The following is a 23,270-nucleotide window of genomic DNA, read 5'->3' as shown; positions in this document are numbered from 1 at the left end:
ATTCAGATGAAAGAAATATAACTTTGTGGATAGAGAGCTGTGATTAAAAAACAGTGTTAAGGGGCGTTTGTGAAACAAAAAAAACAAGGGATATAAACAGAGATTTGAACACGACATGAATCGAACACGCAACCTTCTGATCTGGAGTCAGACGCGCTACCATTGTGCCACGGATACCTTTGAGTACTCAGACTTAATTAATTTATATAATGGCTATTTAATTTCGTTTACCGAAATTATGTTTTAAATTACTTCATAACTGATCAATTTTGACTAGTTTTCCGGTTATATGATAAATGGTTAAGGTTATACAGTGTACCTACCATTTCAGATTTGTTTTACTTTATATTTGGTTTTTATGTATATTATTTAATAGAAAATTCGATTTGGTAATCGATTATTTGCTTACTTATTTGATTATTGTCTTATCAAGATGATCATATGGTAGAAGATTATATAGTAGATTTGCAAATTACTATAGTTTATATTAATGTGTACTTTTAGTTTAAAGTTAGGTATTTAGGTATAAGTTGAAACATAAAACTTGTGTTTATATGTGACACCACTCGATAACAAAAACTTCCGACCCTCAAAATTTTTAGACCCATTGAAAAAGTTTTCCGGTGACACGTTAAAAAAGATTTTTGAATCCGCCACAGCACCGGGTCATCAAACCAACCAAGATAGACAAATAACCAACATTAAACAAACAACAACATTATATTACCATGACATCTCAAAACATCAAACTCAAACAACCTACCAAATACAATCAAACTTCAACATTCTAACAAAAGGGCCCCACCCCTGTTTCTTCATCATCATCTGATACTATTACAGTCAGCAGAGAATACTTAACTCTAACCGAGATTTTCCCTTTATCCACCACAAGCCGAGCCCCCGAGACCACCCAATACCCGGGTGTATCTTGTGGGCCCCGCGTCATTTCCGTAGTGTCCACAAACTTCAACAGCTTCGGTGCTTGAACGGGCGTGGGCGGGCCTCCTGGGTACACAGCCGAGTTTATATTAACCTCAGCAGGCTGAGGTGGCGGTTTCAGGACCGCTGTGAAATGGTGACTTATTAGAGTTGATATCAGCCCCGATTTCCGGGCCAACCCGGGAGACCCGTCCCACTCTGGATTCTTGATTGCTGCTGCACCAACTACTGTTGAGAACTGGAGGCGTAAAAAGAGGACTTTTTTAAACCCATGGTAGCCGACTTGTAAGTGGGCCCCGGTGACGATTGATAGCTCGTCATCGGATTCGACTGGGGCCGTGCAGACATGCGAGAAGTGTTTCCATTGGACTTTCTCGTAATATCTGTGGTCGTATGGTTCCTCGTTAAAGTGTCGGGTTTCGTCTTGTAGCTGGAAGACAGCCGGGAGAGAGGAGAGATGTTGTAAATGGATTGCTAAGTGGTTGCTTCGTTTACCTTCGAGGTAAAGTCGGAGACCCGTCACCGGTCTCTTACCCACATCCACCTGTTTTGCACAATTTGAAAAAAGTCAACCGGGTAAATCAAGTAGAGTATGTTAATTAAAGGGTGTAAACGAATCAAACCGCTCATGAGCTACTCGAGATCGGCTCACTAAAAGATCAAACTGAGCTAAGCTTAAATGTGCGTATAAAAATTTGTTTAATAAACGAGGTCGAGCCGGAACTTCACTTATCGAGCTTGAGCCGACTCACGAGCCTAAACAAGCCGTTCTTATATAATGTTTATTTATTATATTAAACACATATATACACACACACATAATAATTATTATTACATATAAAATACATAATAAAAATAACTAAATTCTATTAAAAAATAAATATATATGTATGTTAATAACTGAAGTAAAATAAACGAGACGAGCTCGACCGTGAGAAACTACTCGTGAGCTGAGCTTGAGCTTCAGAAATATAGCTCGAAACAAGCCAAGCTCGAGCCCTCATAAGTCAAATGAGCTGAGCTTGAGCTTAAACGAGTTCGGGGTTGGCTTGTTTACACCCGTAATGTTAATCCAAAAGCTTTAGTATTACCGGATTGGTGTTCACATAGAGCTTGGGCCCGAAAAAACGGAACTGCAAAGAAGCCGTAGTTCTCTGCTTACGTTGTGGGCCAAGGGGCAAATCACTGAACACCGGTGCCCACTGTCTCGGTAACTGAAATTCCAAAAACTGATGTAGCTCTTCGATTGGCGGTTTATCTGTATCAAACCGTTGACTTATGAATGACCCATTTTGGGTTATGTTTTCTCTCTAAATGAGTATAATAGAAGTGTTTTAGTCAACCCACCCCAACCCAACCCAGCCCGTTCAAATGCTTACAGCGTAAATAGAGATTTATGGCATGACTTAAGTATCCACTTCCTGAAACGCCGTTGAGCAATGAGGTTATTGGAATGAAGGACATTGTGATGACATCAGGCTCTAATTGTACACTATGCAACCACTCGTTATGGTTTAGGGTCGGGTCGTCAGTCCCGCCTCTCCTTTTGCAAATGCTTACAAGATCCTGCAATCAATTGAGATCACCAATTAATTGCTTCCCTACACACACACTAACAATTTGAAGTAGAGAGATGCAAGAAGCACATAACCACTAAATAATTCTGAGTTTAGTCTAAACGGGTTCGGGTTCGGGTCAACCCATAAACAAACGGGTCATGGTTTTTTAGGTTCATGTGTGTGACGCGACTTTCAGGTCCATGTCGTGTTCATGTTGGGTACGACCCACCAACCAGCGAACACGACCCGTTTAGAAGCCCTAATTCCGTCATCTCACAGATCCAAAGATTATAAAGTGGTTCTCAAATTTTTAGTGGTTCTCATTTGAACCACCATTATATATATATATATATACACTATATATGTATACATAATATAAACAACATAAATTTAATCATAGCATAAACCAAATACCTCCTTATAAGAATAAGAGCTCGAGGGGTCAGCATCTGCAAACCTTAGCCGTTGCTCTCTTATCTCATACTGAAACAAAATTAAACAGATAGTGGTTATACTTATAAACCATTTACTTAAGGAAGTGAAGAAACTTACTTGAATTATATTTATATATACAACAACAATTATACCCAGTATATTTATAGATTACATTGACATTACACGCAGAACAGATTTTAACTTGTAAAAGATTTAATAGTACACAAAGAGTGAAAATTACATCCATATTCAAAAGGCTTTAACGAGAAAGGGTGGTCAAACGTGTATAGAAAGTGGATTAGAATAACCTGCTAAATTGTTTGTTCATAAAAAGGGTTAGTTATTATTGTAATGATATAGTTATTGCTGTTATATTTGACACGTTAATTGTTTATAAAGCTCTGGGTTGAGCCAACCCGGTCCACAAAATTAGTTTAATTAAGCTTCATGAAAGGTAAAATAAAGAATAAAGTTAGTTTATCTGGACACTAGCAGGCCATACTAGTTTAATATTACTACTAATCTGCACCTTAATTTGGAAGTATTAAGAAAACAATATGAAAAAAGAACAAAATTGAAAATGTCATCCCGACCTCTGAAAAAACATGCAAAAAATCTAAGGGTCTACCATATATGACATATATATCATATAATACACGTGCATGCTGAATAAGCAGTGACGTGAGTTTACGTGAGTGTAAGTCAAAACTGGGTCGAGTCAATATCATATATAGTATTTATATTGAACTGACTATTTATGAAGAGAAATCGAGTGATATTCCATAGAGTAGTTAAACCAAGTATCGGGCAGTTATACAATTCACCAAAAGATGTTAATACACACATACATAAATAAATATATACACACACACATACATATATACACACAAACATACCTTGTCATTGTGAGAAGCATGTTCAGAATCAATTACATACTGTTCATCAGAGTCCAAAAATCTCTTATCCACCATCGCCTTCAACTTCTTCTGCACATCAGCAGGTTGTAAAGATGATGCGTGCTGCTGTTTCATATATATCACATCTTTACCACCCATCTTCACACCCACAATGACATGAGTCCCAAAATTCTCAATAAATCTACGAAAACAACACAACAGAATAAAAACGGGTCAACTACAGTAACGGGTCAAATGGGTCAAAATAGTTTTGAACCGCACCTTGCTAACGATGCAGGCTCCCATGTGGACGGGACCGCTTTCTTGACATGATCACAAAGTACCATTTGGGATTTTTCTAAGGCCACGGTGTACAATGAAATGAAAACGCCATCAAAAGCTAGGGTTTTAGTATTACTTGCATCTTTTTGCCAACTTCCCGAAAATTCAAACATTGAATTAAAGAGGCCTGAAGGAATTTTTCCCGTTAATGATATTTCTTGGTTGAACTGCTCTGACATCTGCAGATTAACAAGTTCAAATATTTATATGCATTGGTTATACGGAACCAATGTGGCAATGTAACCAGAACTATTATAAACTTTTTTTTTAAAATGACGTGATCTAAAATAAACATATATGAATTCTTGTTAAAATTAGTGATTGTTTCTTTCAAACTAACTTGAAGTGAGCAATAATAGTGAAGAAAAAGGATTCACTAAATAATAGCCTAGTTTCATAATTGTTCAACTTAAGTAAAATCGGAAAACAATAAATATTAAATGGTAACCATGATTCATATATGTTTATTTGCCTCACTTATTTTTAGAAACTATTTAAACATATATAAAAAATCACAAAATGAAATTTGAGTGACTTTAGAGGAACACAACAACTTTGAGTCGCTTTAGCGGGACATTTGGAAAACTTGGTTATTTCTATGATAATCAAAATGAATGATATAAAAAACAGTGATGGATTAACTATATGATCATCAAGATGTATAAAATATAGGGTATATATAATATGAACACATCGGTTTCACATCTTTAAACCGAATCATGAACACCCCTATTAACATAATCTAAACACAAAAACTAAAAAACAAAAATTTTCAACATAAACCAAATGAAACAAATTAAAAATAAAAAAATAAAAAATAAACCTACAAACAGTAAACAAGATCATATCTCCACATGCACAACAGTTACAACAATAATAATGTCAAAGCAATTATATGAAGGCCCCATTCACAAACAAAAACAACAAAATTATCCATTTCAAGTAACAAACAAATAATCATCACATAAACAAAATTCAAACATCATAAAATAATTAGATATCCAGAATTAGGGGTAAACATAAACCAGGTAAGACCGCGAGACTCTAACCGATCATACCCGGTTATATTATAATAGGGCGGTTCTCAGGTCTTGAGAATACAATTAAACGGGTCCGGGTGGTTGAGCATAAATTGGGCAAGACCCATGAGACCCGAATTGATCATTCCCAGTTATGTTATAATAAGATCCGTTCTCGGGCGTTGAGAATACCATTAAGCGGGTCCAGGTCAGATCATGATCCATTTGCTCCTATATAAACCCGGTAAGGCCCGAACCAACCCGACCCGGTTATTTACAACAGGGTCGGTTCCATTAAAAGGGTTCGGGTAGGGTCTAATTCAGTTGCTCCCACATGGGTGAGCATAAACCATGGAGGACCCGACCCATTTATTTACAACAGGGTCGGTTCCTGGTCTTAAGAATACCACTAAACGGTCCGGGTCGGGTTGGGTCATGCGGGTCTGGCCAGTTTGCTCACCCCTATCCAAAGTCAGTAAAATCATCATAAAATTCATGATCATACTACCTGCTGAAAGGGAATAACATCAGACCGAAAGCGAGTCCGTTCGCCTTTATCGCACTTAATCGATTTCGAAACATTCGGGATTACAATCCCACCAGGAAGCACAATGTCTCTACCTTCACTCTCATCAATCTCAAGCAACCTGTACTCTGATTTCCGATACTTAAGCCTCAGATCTAAGGAGATATCATACCCACATCCAATTGATTGAATCGCAGCGTTTGCAGCTTCTAAAGCTGGAAGCTTTAACGCCATTTTCAGCTTCAAATTGTCAGAAATTGTAAAATTAAATGTTTAATTCACAAATGCATGATGAACCCTAGGAGGGTTTTGAGCAGGTTTAATAATAGTATTATTTAAGGAATTTGGTGGTGGATTCGACACGAGTGGGTGGTGATTTGAATATTGATTGTGGGTATTGAAGAAGGTGTTGGGAGGACAAAAGGGTATACATACATCATTAGATTTATCATTTATGGAGACAACAAGTACTTTTTAAGATATATGTGTATATGTTTGTGTAAAACTAAGGTATTGGAGTAGTTATGTTAGGAAATGTGAAGTCTTTGGTTTCGTAATTAGTATCATGAAGTTGTTGAGGGTAATGTGCGTCGGAGATTCAGCTTTGACGGAAGTAAGTTAAATTAAATTCTTAGGTGAAACAGAGTAGTAACGGAAACTACGTTTCTAGAGTTTATTTAGCGTAAAGAGCTGTCGAATGACTGATTTTTCATTGATTCTTCAAGATTTAAGCGCGTAATGGAGATTTGGTAAGATTAAAGGTGTGACATGTCGGAGGCTGGTTTTAAACTGAAGAATCTATCTGCACTCAACAATATTACTCATATATATATATTCACTTGCTAAAGCTTGTTCATGCTTAAGATCTGTATACTTATTTTATAGGTCTTTAGACGTTATTACAGCGTCGAGAGCACATGGTTCATGTGTCCTCGTAATCTTCTACGATACAATGATGTTAAAAGGATTATCCGAATCACGTTAGTTTTCAATTATAAATTTCAATCGTTTTAAATAGTCATGTGGAGCAGTTAACTTAGAAAATGAGAAGTCTTCGGTTTAGTATCATGAAGATGAGTGTAAAGTTTATCAGGGTTCCAGTCTTATGATTCAACTTTGATGGTAGTAAGTTGAAGTCTCAGGTTATACAGAGTAGTAACGGAAGCCAACTTTTAGGGAGTTTATCTAGCGTAGAGAGCTATAGCGGAATGATTGTTTTTTCAATGATTCTTTAAGTGGTAAATGCATATGCAAATCTACTAAGATCAAAGACATGTGTTTGAGCGTGTTTTAAAATTGAAAATCACTCTGCAATCTTACTTGAAGTATGTATTGCAATTGTTGAAGTTTGTCCATGCTTAATATCTGAAGACGTACTTTACAAGTCTTTTATTCTAGCCGCGAGAACACATGTTTAGAGCATTCTCAGCCCACCCCCATCTATATCTATATAATTACACTATTAAATACTATATTTCTCTCTTATGTTCAATTAAATAATATTTTTTATATCTTTATTATTACAGTTTTCTCTCTCATCTACTCACAACTAATTCAACAAACATTATAAAATAAATATGGACACACAAAGTTTTCTCAGATTTACAAAAAATCACTACATTTTCTCTCTGCACCCTATAATTTACACTCATAACCACTAAAACCTTACCTTATAATTTACAAATTCTCCTCACATAAATTTAGGGGATATGTTGGGAATGCTCTTAGTGTGTTCCTGTAATCTTCTACGATGCAGCCATTTCAAAAAGTTTTTATTTGAATCACATTAGTTCATATTCCATACTCGCATTGCACGATTACACTCTCCATGACTATTTAAACAATAAAGGCACGACCCTCGTATAGCTTGCATAACCACTCGCTGTGTGAGATTGTTGAAGATAATTTTATATTGTAATTGTAGGTAATCTCTGATACCAAATAAGTTTTCTCTACGAAAGATGTCATAATGTGTTATCTGCTGTACATGTGTTTCATTTTTTTTTACTTCAAGTTCTTAGTATTATGGCGAATTTGTGAATTATAAAATACGTTTGTTATAATGGATTTGAGTATCAACCACCATAAGTGTATAATGATCTTTGCTAATTTAATTATAAATGTATGTTTATTACAATTAATTTTAGTAACTGCCACCATTAAGTATACAGCTAGTATTTGCACCCGCGCGTTGCCACGAAGCACGTTTTCTACGTGAACAAAAAGCAAAGTGTTGGAGACAATCATTTCTAAAAGTAGTTGCAATGCGACGAGAGCCATGAAATCCTTTGTGTATCATCTTTGTGCATGAAATCCTTGTGTGGAACAACTTGTTTCGTGTATGTTGAGAAAGAAAGTACAAACATAGAATGTATTAGCATGGCATCCATCTTCGTCACCAATTTTTTCATACCACAAACGTTCTTCGTCACTGGCGTCGAATCTAATTACTTGCAATCGTGTGTCAGAAAACTGCGAAAGATGTCATTGTTTATGTGTTTGTACCATGGCACACCCTGCAATATTAAAAAGTTGTAGTCACAAAGTATGTAAAAAACAATTGCTACTGCTAAACTAAATTATACTCTTACATGTATAACCGTTTCACCATTTTTCACCCCTGTCACGAACAACCCGTTCCATTTTTGTAATGATAAACATATCATCAATGCTTTGGCCTTATGTCACCATACAAAATGAATCGAACTGACTCGTTTTAGTCAGGTAGTCAAACATATTTCTACAAATTAATAAAATTAAATGAAAACTCATAGTCAAATTATATATATTTCTTAATGGCTCAACCCAAAAGAATACCAAAATTTCTATCCTTACCCATAGGTGTTTGACATGTAACCCAAACTGAAGTACTGAACCCTAAAACCTATGTACCAAATAAATTTTTTATCACTTTTCATGTTCAATAAGTAATCTAAAACACACCCCATGAAAATTTTTAGAACAAACTTATATATATGTGTTTAAATCGTTGAACCAACACTCATGAGTAAATAAAATGTTGTGGCCCTTATAATGATTAATCCCAAATTATTTACTGTTTTTTTCAGCCCCAAACCTACTCATAAAGCTCGTTAGTCTTTAATACTTAAACAAACACCACCGATTAACCCTTCTGTGAATCGTGGTTCAGTTTTCTTTTAAAGTGGCATTTGTCAAAATTTGTAGCTTTTTTTTAATTTCCCTAGGAAACTTGCTTACACAACACCCTTCCAAGATACCATAAAATATATAACATCCAAAATTGCAACACTTTTGACTGTTTTAGAACCTAAAAAACTAATTAATTGTTGCATGCAGAAGTTAAACCAAAAAAAAAAAAATAATAAGAAAGAGGTCAGTTGGGTGAAACACTCAAATTTTGAAAATCAATACCTGGCGCCCTGCGTTGTGTCATGTAAAACCACCTGCTTGAAAGGATGCCAGTTTATCTTGCCACAATGAACTTAACTCAAGTGATCTCAATTCCCAATGTTGAGGTGAAAATTTCTGCATGCATACATCTTGAAATGGTTTTTGTGCCACATCGATAATCCTTTTCAGCATAATTATGTTATTATTTATGGAAGGTTCAATAGAAAATATAAACTAATTAAAATCATGCTTTTATTTAGGTTCTTACTAACCACACCCCACAGACCGTCGCATAGAGTATTATACGTGGCGGTTTTGTACGTTGTACGACGCTGACGATGATTTGGTTGTCGTTGACTACCAATGCCACACATATTTCACATATAGTCCTAACCATGACTGATTGGGTACACTACAAAATGTCCAAAACCTTAAGGCAAGATAATGTCGTGGTTGTTCGACGATCTATTTCCGGGGACGGACGAGGGTTCAAATATTCCAGATTTGAATCAGGCGCCGCCGGGTTTGTAGATTATGACAAGGAGGCTGAGGCGGTGTTACCAAATTTGAACCATGTATCGTCGTATGTTTATTTCTTTTAGTAGTCGTTAGTCATTTTTGAAATTAGATATGTTAACAATATTTTTTGTTAGGAATATTTTGTACACGACCATCCGCCTTCGGATGTGGGGGAAGCAGCAATTTGTACTGGTCACAACCTGAACATGATTACGGTCATCCATCATACCATTTATCAGAAAACTTGTATTACGTTACCCAACCTTCATACCAGTTTAATACTGAAGAGCCGTATTTCGGTAGTCATCGTTCGTACCCTTTACCGATAGAGGAGTTGTATGGGTCACAACCAGAACCAGACCACATTCGTGATACCGCTTAAGAGACTGGTCACAACATGTACACCAGACATCTTTCTGGTAACAAAGATGATGACGACGATAATTAAATTCGCGAGGTGATGGTGTCGTATACCATACGTTTTGTTAAAATAAGATATATTTTATAATTTGTATTTTGAACGCGTTTTAAATTTGACGTTATAACTGTTTCAGTTATTTTCTTCTCGTGAGGAGCTGGAGGAATGGGCAAAGAGAAGAGGTCGGGATCATGGGTGTGTTGTTGTTGTCCAACGGTCTAGGACAAACTCCGTGGATCTTGCATGCAATCGCGGTGGGAAGCCAAAACTCACGGCGACAGTTAGACGCACCGACAATATAAAGAAGGGTAGTCTGTTTAAGCTAAAAGGAAGGTACGACCGGGGAGGTGATTTTTGGAAGCTTCAGGTCGTAATCCAGACGCACATCCACGAGCCATTCGTCTTTAAGGAGAGTCACGCGTATCTAAGGAGAATGTCCGACGAGGAGGCTGATATGATTGCTAGGTTACACATGGATGGCTTGAAGACGCAAAAATATTTTACACTCTTACGTAATAGGTTTCACAGAACTTGCATTATTGAGAAGGACACAAAGAATCTTATAGAGAAGTTGAAAAAAGAAAATAAAGTTGGCAATACCCCCATGCGGGTTCACGTTTTTAGATTCGGCTTCTTACAACGAATGTTTAAAAAAATTTATTAACGTCGTATTAAACCAGTGTAGGTATTTGAAAACTTCCTGAATGATAACGGGTCCGTGTATTACACACGGGAGAACCCTTCCACAAACCGCACGGATGATGTATTTTTCTGTCATGATACGACGTTTAAAATGTGGCGTGCGCTCCCCAATTTGTTGTTGATTGACACGACGTACAACACCAAAATGTACAAGTGGCCGTTTGTTCAGTATATTGGTGTGATTTCGACGTCAAAGTCGTTATGTATCACGCACGAGACTATTTTTAGGTAACACCAAACGGATTTCACATGGGCCCTTGAGCACCTTAAAGGTATGCTCGAGGATTTCATTGAGCGCGCGTCATAGTCACAGACAGAGACATAGCCCTGATGAATGCGTGTGAAAAAGTATTCCCGAGTGCTACCAAAAACCTATGTAGGTGGCACATACATGAGAATAAAAAGAAAAAGTGGAAGGGTATGTATGATAGTGAAGTAAGAGATGATTTTGCTCTCATGTGGACGGTACTGTGTGAGTCTCCCACATTCGATGATTATGAATATAACTGCATAAAGTTGCAAGGAGTGTTAGCCCAGTATGGGAAACAACGTAGTCTTTCGTATTATAATTATACAGTTAGTGATAATCTACTAGTACATTTCATAAGTTTATTTTTGTTTCCTGATGTTCTTCACTATTGGATCAGGTCTAGTCACCACATCAAGTATGACATGTCTGTTGGTTTGGTTGAGGTAGATGTTTCTCATGACAACGGTAATGTTGCAAATGCCGGGGTTCTTATTTGCATGATGATGTAAGACCTTGTTAGAAACAAATTTCTTATGATTGAAGGTGACATCGAAAAGGCTTGTGTTAGATATTGTCGACACATGACAGACCAACTATATAGATGGTGTTGTATGTGAAGGTAGTATTATGTGTGCATCTTATTAATTAGCTTTTAAGTTCGTTGTACTGTCTTTAACATAATATAAAATAATAATGTAATATTAAAATATAATAATAGTGTTATAATAAGCGGTTACATGAGAATGAACGAGTACTTTACTATCTAAAAACAGTAAAGTCCAAAATAGCACCTACACGGGAGATTCTAATCCAATACAATAATAATGTTATATATTCAGCAGTCGTTACTCCTTTTTGACCGATGGTGTTATCCGCATTATTAATAATAAATAAGTCATAAATGGACTCCAAAATAGTATCTATACAACCACCGAACTTGATTATAACAATCCACATTTTAACACCTAACCCCTACCCAACACTACATTCTGGGCACGACCGCGACTCCACACTCCATGATTTTACTGTGTTTTGAGTGGTAGCATTATCGGCATTGTGGGATATATGAAGATGTACGTCATCCACGTTCATCCCTCCGTGCTTTATTTTTCGATAATAACAGACTCCAAATAGCATCTACACAACCACCAATATCCATTCGACCAACCGCCTTAGATTGATCGACGGAACCAGTATACTTTATATATAGATAATTGAAATGTAATCTTTGAAATTTAATAATAGTATTATAATAAACAATTACATTAAAATAAACGAGTACATTAGTATTTAAAAAATATTGAAGTCCAAAATAGCATCTACACAGGATCCTAATTCAACATAATGATACATCCACCCAGTCCCGCTGTCCCCAAGAGAACCCATATTTAATCCTAATCTCAATCTAGTAATGTCGCCGACGACGATTCCGATGGAGAACGTCCATTGCTTCCATTTCAACATCTTAAATCTCAATATCTTCAGCCCGACATGTTTTTTCCTGTAATAATAATGTGGTACATTCAGCAGCCGTGACTCCTTGCTGACCGAGGGTGTTATCCAAATTTTGGGAATGGAGGCTACTTTCTCACTCCATGTTTTAATAAAGTTTACAGTTTTTATTATCAGCACTATTGAGATTTATGAAGGTGGTCGCCCCATGTGTAAGGCCCCGGTCCCGATGCCCTACTTTAGCGTTAGATTTACTCATAAAAACAGTTCTAAATATTAGAGTGAATTAAAACTTTTCGCGGAATAAATAAAACGTTAACCATTCATTACAAAACATTCCAAATCTTGTATTTAAACTTTCAAATTGTCTTAACATCATAACTTTTCTTCACTAGATGCCAGTCAGTTCAGTCCATGCCATGTGTTCCCCTCAAACTAGCTCCTTCATCCTATTTTCCTGCGTGCATTCTAAAAGTCAGCTACGCTGAGTGAGTTATAGTTAATCAGACAACATACATTACATTCATATATATATATATATACACACACACACATATATACGTAGATACATATCATAATTAACTCGCTTCTTTCATTCATACAAACACTCATTCATATATTCATACTTTTATATTTTCATACTTGCATTGTTCCATACTTTCATACTTACATTCTTTCATATTTTCATACTTTCTTTCTTTCATACTTTCATTCATAAATAACTATCTATATGTTTTAAAGAGCATTTCACCTTATAACCTTCGCTGATATTATTAGGGCCTATTCCCTACATTCGCAGATATTATTAGGGTATGTTCCCTACATTCGCAGATATTATTAGGGCATGTCCCCTAATTCGCAGATATTATTAAGGTATGTTCCCTACATTCGCAGATATTAGTAGGGCCTGTCCCCTACATTCACAGATATTATTAGGTTCTGTTCCCTACATTCGCAGTTATTATTAGGGTATGTTACCTACATTCGCAATATTATTAGGGTATGTTCCCTTTTTAGCCATACAACCATACAACCATACATACATTTCTTTATGATATATACTTATATATATACTTTCATACATACTCTTAACATTTTCTATATCATTCATATATAATTCGTATATCATTCACAAAGCATTCACATATCATACATTTACCACTCAAGGTAAGTGTATTAACTAATCACATCGAGTATGCACACAGTCCCGGAAACGTAACAAGAAAACGAGGCTAGAAACTCACCACTCTGATGACAGTTGTGTCCTTTCTTTGCAATGTACAACTGACTGTGTATTAAGGCGCATTAATTAATTACCACTTCTAGAGTTCGTTTACTTCATTAGCCTTTCTTTCTAAGTTCTACTCACTCTAAACGTTACCTTTCATTTATTAATTAGTTCCTCGCTCTAAGCATATATATCGTACATGTTCTATATACATATACGGAATACCTACGTATACGGCATACATACATATACAGTGTGGATACATATACTGTATACATACATATGCGGCATACACATACACGACATACATTCATACATATACGGCATACACATACACGACATACACATATACGTTATCTACATACATATACGCGGCTATATACATATACAGCCTGCATACATGCATATATGCTATATACATACACAGCTATATACACATATACGCTACATACATATACAACGACATATACATATACGTCATATACATATACGACTACGTATACATAAACGCTATATACATATACGCAACACATACATACATATACGTTGTGTACATACCCGGCTACATATACATATACGACTACGTATACATATACGCCATATACATATACGACTACATATACATATAAGCTATATACATATACGGTATGCATACATACTTATATGGCCATGTACTTATACGCATACATACTTATACGGATACACACCCTCATACGCTAGCATCATATGCGTCCAAACATATGCGTCCGTATAACCCGTTTCATTCCAAACAACTTGTTTATATTCAAGTTTATATTTTTTTCACATAATAAGATCCGATTTACTATCCTACCAGGTTTCATGTAACACCGACTTCGTTTACCCGTCTTTTTCATAAACCGAACACTACTCTTTTTACTCGAAACAAACCAACTAACTCGTTTACTATCAAATTTATTACTTTATCAATAATCATGACCCGATCTATCATCCTACCAAGTTTCATGCAAATGCGCGTACGAAAAGAGAGTTTTTTTTAAACGTACCTTGGAGGTTTATGTCTGAAATCACTCGAGAGTCTCAAAACCATATAAAACGAACTCCGATTTGAGCGTTTCAAGTGGCCACGCAACCGGGAATCCGCCGCTACAGTCGCCGGAAAACTGAAACAGTTTCCTGAAAACTCCATTTTTAGCTGTTACGGTTTTGTTGATAAAAACCGGACTTCTCGACCTCCGATCGAAGATCTGATTGGTGGAAATCTTCATTTATATGCCATGAACACTCAGTTAAAATTTGAGATCGATCCGGCGTTAGATCTCTGGGAATCGTCGTGTCTTTGTGGGCTATTTTCTCAAAAATAGGAATTGGAGAAGTGTGTGTTTTTGATGGTGTAGGCTATGGTGTAGAGATTGATGAAAATGGAAAGGATTAGGGTTTAAGGGGTATTGATACTCTCTTAAGCCCATGGACCTTTGGTCCATCTTTCCTTTTTAGTCCATAATTGATTCCATCTAATTAGCCTGCTTATCCTTCCATCTTTATTATTTTATCATTTCTCTACTAACTCAAGTAAACTTTTCCACCATAAATTCATAATATATTAAATATTATTCTTAAAAATCTCGGGATGTTACAAGTCTACCTACCTTATTAGAGGCTTCGTTCTCGAAACATGCTTAGTCCTTGTAAAAGGAATACTTCATGTATTCACATCCTTTCTTTAGCATCCTGACTTACAGGTTTATCCTTTGTCAATTAGTTTTAGCTTTCTTAGGTAGCTTGTCCATGAAGTCCTCGATGATACGCTTCCTTATCTAGACTTTGCAAGTGCATATCACTTCCACAAGTATGCTCTTCTTTCTTGTCCTTTAAATAGAGACATTGCACTTACTATCATTACACTTAGCACTGAATGACCATTCCATCCAATTACAAGCTTTAGCAAATATACTGCATGCAATGCGTTCAAAACATATTAATTCCAAAAAGGAAACCTTTCCAGTTTCTCCGTAAGGATTACTTCTTGAAATCCCTTTGTCTATTCCTTAAGATAGAACACTTCTTGTAATTCTTGAGCACATCCATTGCATAACTTGTCGGAGAACTTTTTAAGTCACCATTTAAACCTTCTTTCATTCTCAGCTCTGCATCAGCACATAGGGTTCATGAGTTATAGCTGTCTAGGTTAGCTTGATCATGAAGTCCATGAGGATACATCTTTTTTTTCTCGACTAATAAAGTCTCATTTTGTCCTATGAATCCATTGTTGTCTGCTGCTGTATATCAGGCTGTCTGATATATCATAACTATTTATTTTAACCGACTTCCTTTTTGAGCATATCTTGACCTTCATATGGATATTTATAATACCATTCTATATTTACCGACCTAGAGGACTTTCCGTTAGTGATCACATGATTATCAATTACACATTTAAAATAAGTCTAAGCCATCTCTACGGCTTCCCTATATGTCTTTCCAGCTTTTGTCCTTGGTTTCTTGTACCCTCTTTCTGTGTTACTGTCGGTTTCACCTTCATAATACTTGCGGTTGTTCTTGTCTGTGTAGGCAAAGTATCCTATCCTTCCACAATTGTCACGCACCATGAACTCATCCTTATTTGACTTCTACTTAAAGGTTTCACTTTCATTAGTATCTGCCTTCATTGTAATCAAATTCATTCCTTTCAAAACCTTGATGTAAACTGACTATTTATGTCTGACACAATTAACAATGGCACCCCATGCCTTGTCGCAATCTTGATAATAAACTCCTTAACCAACATTTTCGATGAGATAGCTTCTCGTATTGGTATAAAGTGAGTACCTTTCTTAAAACGGTCCACAATCACCCAGATAGTATCATGGTTTCTAGCTGTACACGGTAGCTAGGTTATGAAATCCATGGTGATGCGTTCCCATCTCCATTCTGGTGTTTCTAATGGTTGTTCCATTCCATGCAGCTTCTGATGCTCTGCCTTGACTTGCAAGCAATTCAAATACTTACTGACATATCATATCACAACGTTTTCCGTACTCGGCCACTAGTAGGCTATCTACAAGCCCTGATACATCTTGGTGGATCTCGCATGTCTAACGAATCCACATGCGACCAAATCTGATGCTCACATCATAAGTATTATCTTTCAAATCTTTATATAACCAGATAATTCACTCCTTTTTTTCATCTTGCTCTCATTCTTTATAACTTCTATTGCGTCTCGCAAATCTCGCTCATGAAATCAAAGTGCTAACTAATTTATGCAACTTAATCGCCGTGATAGACTTTCCACCTTTATGACTTAGTGCGTCAGTGACCTCGTTAGCCTCACCAGGATAATACTTGTTTTCACAATCATAATCCTTTATCAGCCTTACCCATCTTCTTGTCTCGTATACCGTTCTTTCAGCTTGAGGAGATATCCAAACTCTTATGACATGTATTAATGGTACACCTTGAAAACCTAGCATACGGTTACTCTTTCTTCAGCGTTTCCAATACTTCTCTCAAGTGTTCAGCATGGTCGGACTCATCAAAACTATCTTCTGTGAAGGCAATGACATATTTATCCTAATATCGGATGACATGTCCTATTCATCATATTCATAAATGCTGCTTGAGCATTCGTCTATCCAAATGATATCAAGAGAAATTCGTAGTATTCATATCGCATCTGAAATGTTGTCTTAGGGATATCTGCCTCTTTCACTTTCAACTGATGATAGCCTGCTCTAAGGTCTATTTGCGAGGACCAACTTGAACCTTTCATTTGATCAAACAAATCATCCATGTGTGCAAGGAATATCTATTCTTCACGGTAAGCTTGTTTAGCTCGCAGTAATGTATACACATTCTCATACTTCCGTCTTTCTCCTTCACAAACATCACTGGTACACCCTGCAGGGAAATACTCGTAATTAAAACACCTTCGTCAAGGAGTTCTTGCAGTTGGGACATTAACCCTTTCATCTCGTATGGTGCCAGACGGTAAGGTGCCTTCGCAACGGGTTGTGCTTCTGGTATTACTTCTATCGAGAATTCTACTCTTCATTCCGGTGGTAACCCTGAAAGGTCTTATGAGAACACTTCTGGATAGTCAAACACTATAGGAAAATCTTTCACTTTTTTCATCTCGGCTATAGCTTTGACGATCCTGGAGAACCATAATTGTGTGTGTATGGAAAGGGGTACAAATCCCAGAAATAAGAGACGTTTTTGCTGAGGATGTTTCAGAAAACTATCTTGTCAGTCAAAGAAATATTTACAAAATGTTTTTAGAGTCAACGATTCACCAACATATCGCTGACATATTTTCCCCCCTATTACAGGAATTAAAGTTAGTACAGGTAGTAAGGAATTAGAGCCATTCAAGGAGATAGACGCTCGCAAGGTAGAGATGGCTCGGTTTTAAATTATTAAAATATTGCAAACAATATTCACACAAGTTTTATAAATCAAACAAGAGTTTATAAATCAAACCCTCGAATATTTATTATTCGAGAAGCTTTCTATTAAATCAATTATAAACTAATGTTTCAAAATATAAATTGATATTTTATTATAAACTAAAGACTTTCGCTAAAACTCTGATATATTTTCAAAATAGGTAGCAACTATTGGTCACACGCCTAGGCCCTAAGTGAGGGTGTGACAGTACCACCATCCAAAGACTTCAACCATATCAACTTACTCATACATGTTATATGAGCCTTAAACTCAAACAAAAAAATCCATTCCCAAACGACATAGAACTCTCTTATGGTCAAACAAAAAGAGTGATGCGTGCGTGCATGTGGTATAAATATAAAAGGATGGAATGATTTAGCTTTTGCACAAGATCGTGTTTTAAATTTATAAAAGTGATTTCTACAAAGACTAAACACACACAAAATATGCAAGTGTACCTATCGTATATGTAGAATAGTATTGGTAAGAACCAAGTATCGATCCGTGGACACAAAGGTTTCTAATAATAAATCGTTGCTTTACTTTAATAAGAGGTTTTAATCATTTTGAGATTAATCTTTGAACTTTTTATAAAATATAAATACTTATATATATTATATAGGTGACCAAGACAAGAAATTCTAAACGAGTTGTTCAATTATGCGAAGGTTACCATCTAAGATCAAGAATCCACTCCATTTTAACATTGATAATTAATATTTGGACATGTGATAAACTTGCCATAGCAATGTATGATAGATAGTTCCTTAAACCTTAAGTGAGTATCTTTGGCACTAAGGAGATAGCATGCGCATTTTAAGGTCCACCCTTTCCTAATGTCATACCATCTCAATGATGTCAATTTAAGTTGGCAAGTAGTTTCGTAAAGTAGAAAGATTAGGATTGACTTCGATTTCTCAAATACCAATTCTAACAACTTCGGGTCCCCTTGGTTGATTTATGTAGGTTATAATTACACATTCCGTTAACATATGATTTCTTTAACTAATTTGATATCCTAAGCAAAGCCATTTTCGGATTACCAAGGTTTAGAAAAATACATCATAACTTATATCTCATCATTTCTAAGTACAATATAAGGATCCATGTTTCGATAATGTGTCAAAGTATTTCTATCTTTCAAGAACATGAATCGATCATGAACGATTGCCAATGAAAATTGACAACCACCAACTTTGAATTAGTGATTTAAGATGGTGAAACATTTCTCATCAAAAGATAATTGTAATATAACCATGTACTTTACTAGAATACATCACATGTCTTGATAAATTTTCAAGTAAAACAAAGCTTCTTCATAGATTTTAGATGGTAAAAGGAGTTTAGCTCATAATGAGCATGATAATAAACATTAAGATGATTGATAATAACAAATACATGATTAAACTTGGAACAATCTAACCAAATGTAGACGAGTCTTTCTTCTTAATGATGGTGGTGATGGTTGATGATGATGGTTAATGGTGATGACCTCCAAGCCTTCAAACTCTTCACTAGATCTTCAAAGTGAGTGTTAGTGTGTGATTTTATAAGTGAAAACCGGAAAGAATTCTTTTCAAGGCACACCAAATGAGTGAAACATGAGCCACTATTTATAGGCAATCTGGATAGTGAGGCACGACCCCGTGCTTGATGAGCACGCCCCCGTACATTTTTATGACATGTGCCAGATTTGTTTTGTCTTTTCTGTGAGGTGGCAACGGCCCCGTGGTTGGTAGGCACGGCCCCGTGTTTTTTAGTGACATGTGCTCAATTCTTCTTTGTCTTTTCTATATTCCAGTCGACGGCCCCGTGCATGATGAGCACGGCCCCGTGCTTTTGCTTCCAGATTTTGTCTTTTCTTGTGTTAGAAGCATGGGGGGCGTGTTTCTTGAGACATGGGGGCGTGTTTTTTTGTTTTCTTGTGTTTTCTTGTGTTTTTCTTCGTCTTTTTGCTTGTTTCTTCGTTTGGGGCTTGGTTTCACCTAAAATCATGTTTTATTATGATAAGTAGCCTTTTATGCTATGTTATTAGATAGAAATTGCAGTTTTTAGAGATTATTTGATGCTGAAAAGATGTATATTTCTATGTACATCAAACATCCCCACACTTGAACATTGCTTACCCTCAAGCAATCTTCTTATAAATATCCTCTAAAAACAGCAAATTTAGATTATAGCTATCCCTTAAGTGAGCTCCAAGAAGACGAAACAAAATAGTCAATCTTTATGTTAGCGATAAGAGGAAACTTTTGTTTTTATGAGCTTCCGTTTATGCAAAACGTCACGTTCTCACAATGTTCACTCACACTCGGTTTTTATATCTGATCATAACTGTGATGTATGTATGTGAACACTCTTAGCCAAAATGCAACTTGTGATAAATAAGCTTGTAACAAGTTCAAATCTCCACCTTTTGAAGGTTTGCATAGATAAGAAGGTAAAAAGGGTTTCGGTTTAGTGTGAGTAGGGATTGATATTTTGTGGTGGTTCAAGGGTTAATGAGAATGGTAAATATAACTTCCACTAATTGCCGGGATTCTTAAGATGTCTTCAATGGTTAGCTTTTTTTTTTTTTTTACTATATACCTAATGAGTCTTTTAAGGTCAGATCGTCAAGACCAGTTTTATTGAGGATGTGGATCAAATCTTCCTCAATCCTGTTCTGAATATAACTTCCAACTCTAATGGATCGTTCGGCTTTGAGCCTAATAGCCCCCACCCTCATTAGTTCGGTATATTCATGCTAAGACTGAGTTTGACTTTTTCTACATCTTCCTTCGTGGGACCAGTTTCCGCAACCTAAGCATCGTTCATACCTTTTTGCTCTTCTCTTCATTGCTTTTTTGGAAATTCCACAGAATGGTGGCCTTTGTTCGTCTTGGCGCCACTTTTTCCTCACCTCGTTGCTAAAGAGAAAGATTCTCTCCCTAAGTTCTGGAGGCAACCTAGGTTTTGTGAAGTGTATGCAGCAAAGGAAATTGAAATCGAAAGAATGCATTTTCAGTTCTTTAGGGTCTGCCGGTAAAAGACCAGTGTTGTATTTTACCGGTGAAAATGGATAAAGTGATCGGGTTTTTGGGTTTTGTAATTTGATAATGGGTTTGGTAGAATTGTGTAAATATTACCTTCTTTCTTATACAACTCTTCGTGCCGTCTTGAAATGAATAATTGAGACAAGTTCTAAATCACATAAAATATATGACTTACTCAAAGCTTCCGAAAAAAATTTATATGGCTTGAGGTTTATCTCACGGTAACGGAGGAATTGGGTATTAACGCCATATTTTACATAAATTTATTCCCAATATTACAAAACATTATCTTACTTTTTCACTTTTATGTAATGGTTGGTTATTTGCAAAAAAATTTCTTGGTTTTCTTTTTAGGTTTAGAATAATCTTTGTTTGCTGCAAAAATATTTGTTTTAGAGAATTTTTATAATTAGTTGGACAAACAATTGGTCAAGTAATTCCCCTCCTCACACTTGAATCTCACATTGTCCTCAATGTGATAAGATTCATGAAAGTATAAAAATTCTAATTGAGTATTATGGGTAAAAATGGATAGTCACTTCCTTATGGCTTAAAGAAATTTCGACAGAGCGTCCCCTGTTTTTCGTCCGTTTTCCTGTTTTTGTACCTGTATAATATAAAACTTCAAACATCCACAAACAACCAAGCATAAACTGCTGAAAATTGGGTATGGATTCATCCATCCCTTGCCCTATCGGCTAAATTAGTACCTAACATAATGTCTTTGGCACCCACGGCCATAAAAATATCCAAACCAACATAAAAACAACCAAACAAGTACGACGGAAAGTAAATTGTTTAAAACACACATAATAAGTTCATAAAATACTACCAACCCATGCCCGTGCCCGACCTACCAGTGCCGCCAGTCATCAGTTACCCGTGTCCAGGTCAAATGGTCCCCACTGCCTATCCATGCGATAGCCCAAACGATCAATCTCTTGCCTCGTCTCTGCATATTCGGCTGCTCGTTGTGCATCTGAGGCAGCCATCTGCTCCGTAATCCTGTTAAATGAGGCGGTAGTGTTAGCTGAGAACTGATCAATAAGTCCATATATACCCTCAAAAGAGTATCGGCTATCGTGTGATGAACTGGGGCCGGCCCCTGATGAAGATGGGCCTCCTCTCTGATGGTAAGTTCGGCGGCGGTGTTGTGTGGGCGGTGATTGTCGTCTCTCATGCACATCCTGTATCATCATCTCTGCCGGGTCTTCTGGGTCCCAAACTTGGTTGTTCTTATCACAAAACCTCCACACATTCAGGCTGATTTCCTGGATCATCTGTATGCTTTCATAGTAATCAAGGTTGAGGGCTATCGGGTCTGGGCTTGGAGTTCCTTCTGTGTCTGCACCATAAGCCCTGTAGAGGTTGTTGATCCAGGGACCACCGAAGATCGGGGTATTTCCTCGGGCAGTAGCATTTGACATAAAAAGTTTGCAAAATAGCATAGTGATGTTGCATGGTAGTTCGTTTTTTATGCAGTATAATGCCCAAAGATCCTTCAGGTTGACAACCCCTTCACTCTGGCCTCGAGCTGTGACGGTGTGACTCAGCAAATGGTGGATGTATCTCATGAGCGGGTCACGCAGTGCTGTGCTTTTTGAAACGCTCGGTCTATACACTGTTGTTCCATAACTCAACTGTTCCCAAGCTTCTTCCCTTATGGCACCTGCTTCTGCTTCATCATCATCACCTTCATATGTAAATGTTGTTTTAGCCTCATACCAGATGTCTGAGTCGGTTTCCTCGATCGTGTAAATTCCCAAATCAACTCCTAGTTGTGTGACATAAGTTTTATGCCATACACCCCCACATCGGAACTCAATTGCCTCGTTATCCCACATGTCAAACTTTTTCATCTTCATGTTGAACGAGGCCATGAATTCCTTTGTAAGTTTCGTCACTGAATCCCCCGTTTGGCCCAAAACCCGTCTCCAATGTCCCTTCACAATGTTCTGATAACGGTCCCATTGGTTGACGTGTCTCAGAGTTTCTTCACACGCATGGAAGTGGGCTTCTAGATACCTGTTATTGAGATAGGTCAATCATGTGTTTGTTTGTCGTTCTTTTGCTTTGCGGTTTCCGAAAACTAAGAATGCATGAAACTCTTCTCCATACTCGGCCATCTGCAATTTACACTCAAATTAGAC

General features: G+C 36.7%; 2 protein-coding genes across 2 annotated transcripts; one reads left to right on the top strand and one right to left on the bottom strand.

Moving 5' to 3' along the window:
* Positions 1–419: 419 nt before the first annotated feature.
* Positions 420–6,387, bottom strand: LOC143567470 (MACPF domain-containing protein At4g24290-like). Its single transcript, XM_077053885.1, has 7 exons — positions 5,699–6,387; positions 4,112–4,350; positions 3,830–4,031; positions 2,913–2,981; positions 2,319–2,505; positions 2,031–2,197; positions 420–1,483 (listed from the first exon to the last, which is right to left on the bottom strand). The coding sequence occupies exons 1-7, from the start codon at positions 5,948–5,950 to the stop codon at positions 788–790; spliced, it is 1,812 nt and encodes a 603-aa protein (XP_076910000.1). The 5' UTR covers positions 5,951–6,387; the 3' UTR covers positions 420–787.
* Positions 6,388–9,483: 3,096 nt separating this feature from the next.
* On the top strand, positions 9,484–11,486 carry LOC143567473 (uncharacterized). Its single transcript, XM_077053886.1, has 4 exons — positions 9,484–9,663; positions 10,162–10,614; positions 10,711–10,955; positions 11,375–11,486. Exons 1-4 carry the CDS (start codon positions 9,484–9,486, stop codon positions 11,484–11,486), a joined length of 990 nt encoding a protein of 329 aa, XP_076910001.1.
* The last annotated feature ends 11,784 nt before the right edge of the window (positions 11,487–23,270 follow it).

Source organism: Bidens hawaiensis, unplaced genomic scaffold (genome assembly GCF_021521415.1).
Source record: "Bidens hawaiensis isolate Kalapana, Puna unplaced genomic scaffold, B.hawaiensis_p1.1 tig00023407_1, whole genome shotgun sequence".
NCBI classification, from domain to species: Eukaryota; Viridiplantae; Streptophyta; class Magnoliopsida; order Asterales; family Asteraceae; genus Bidens; species Bidens hawaiensis.
Note: the sequence above shows the minus strand (reverse complement) of the source record. Positions and strands in the feature narration are given on the sequence as shown.

Coding starts and splice junctions, on each gene's coding strand:
- LOC143567470 (XM_077053885.1), bottom strand. CDS start 5,950: ATGGCGTTAAAGCTTCCAGCTTTAGAAGCTGCAAACGCTGCGATTCAA. Junction 4,351..5,698: donor ATGTTATTCCCTTTCAGCAG/GTAGTATGATCA, acceptor GTTAATCTGCAG/ATGTCAGAGCAGTTCAACCA. Junction 2,982..3,829: donor ATGCTTCTCACAATGACAAG/GTATGTTTGTGT, acceptor ATTTTGTTTCAG/TATGAGATAAGAGAGCAACG.
- LOC143567473 (XM_077053886.1), top strand. CDS start 9,484: ATGACTGATTGGGTACACTACAAAATGTCCAAAACCTTAAGGCAAGAT. Junction 9,664..10,161: donor TGTTACCAAATTTGAACCAT/GTATCGTCGTAT, acceptor TAACTGTTTCAG/TTATTTTCTTCTCGTGAGGA. Junction 10,956..11,374: donor ACGCACGAGACTATTTTTAG/GTAACACCAAAC, acceptor CTATTGGATCAG/GTCTAGTCACCACATCAAGT.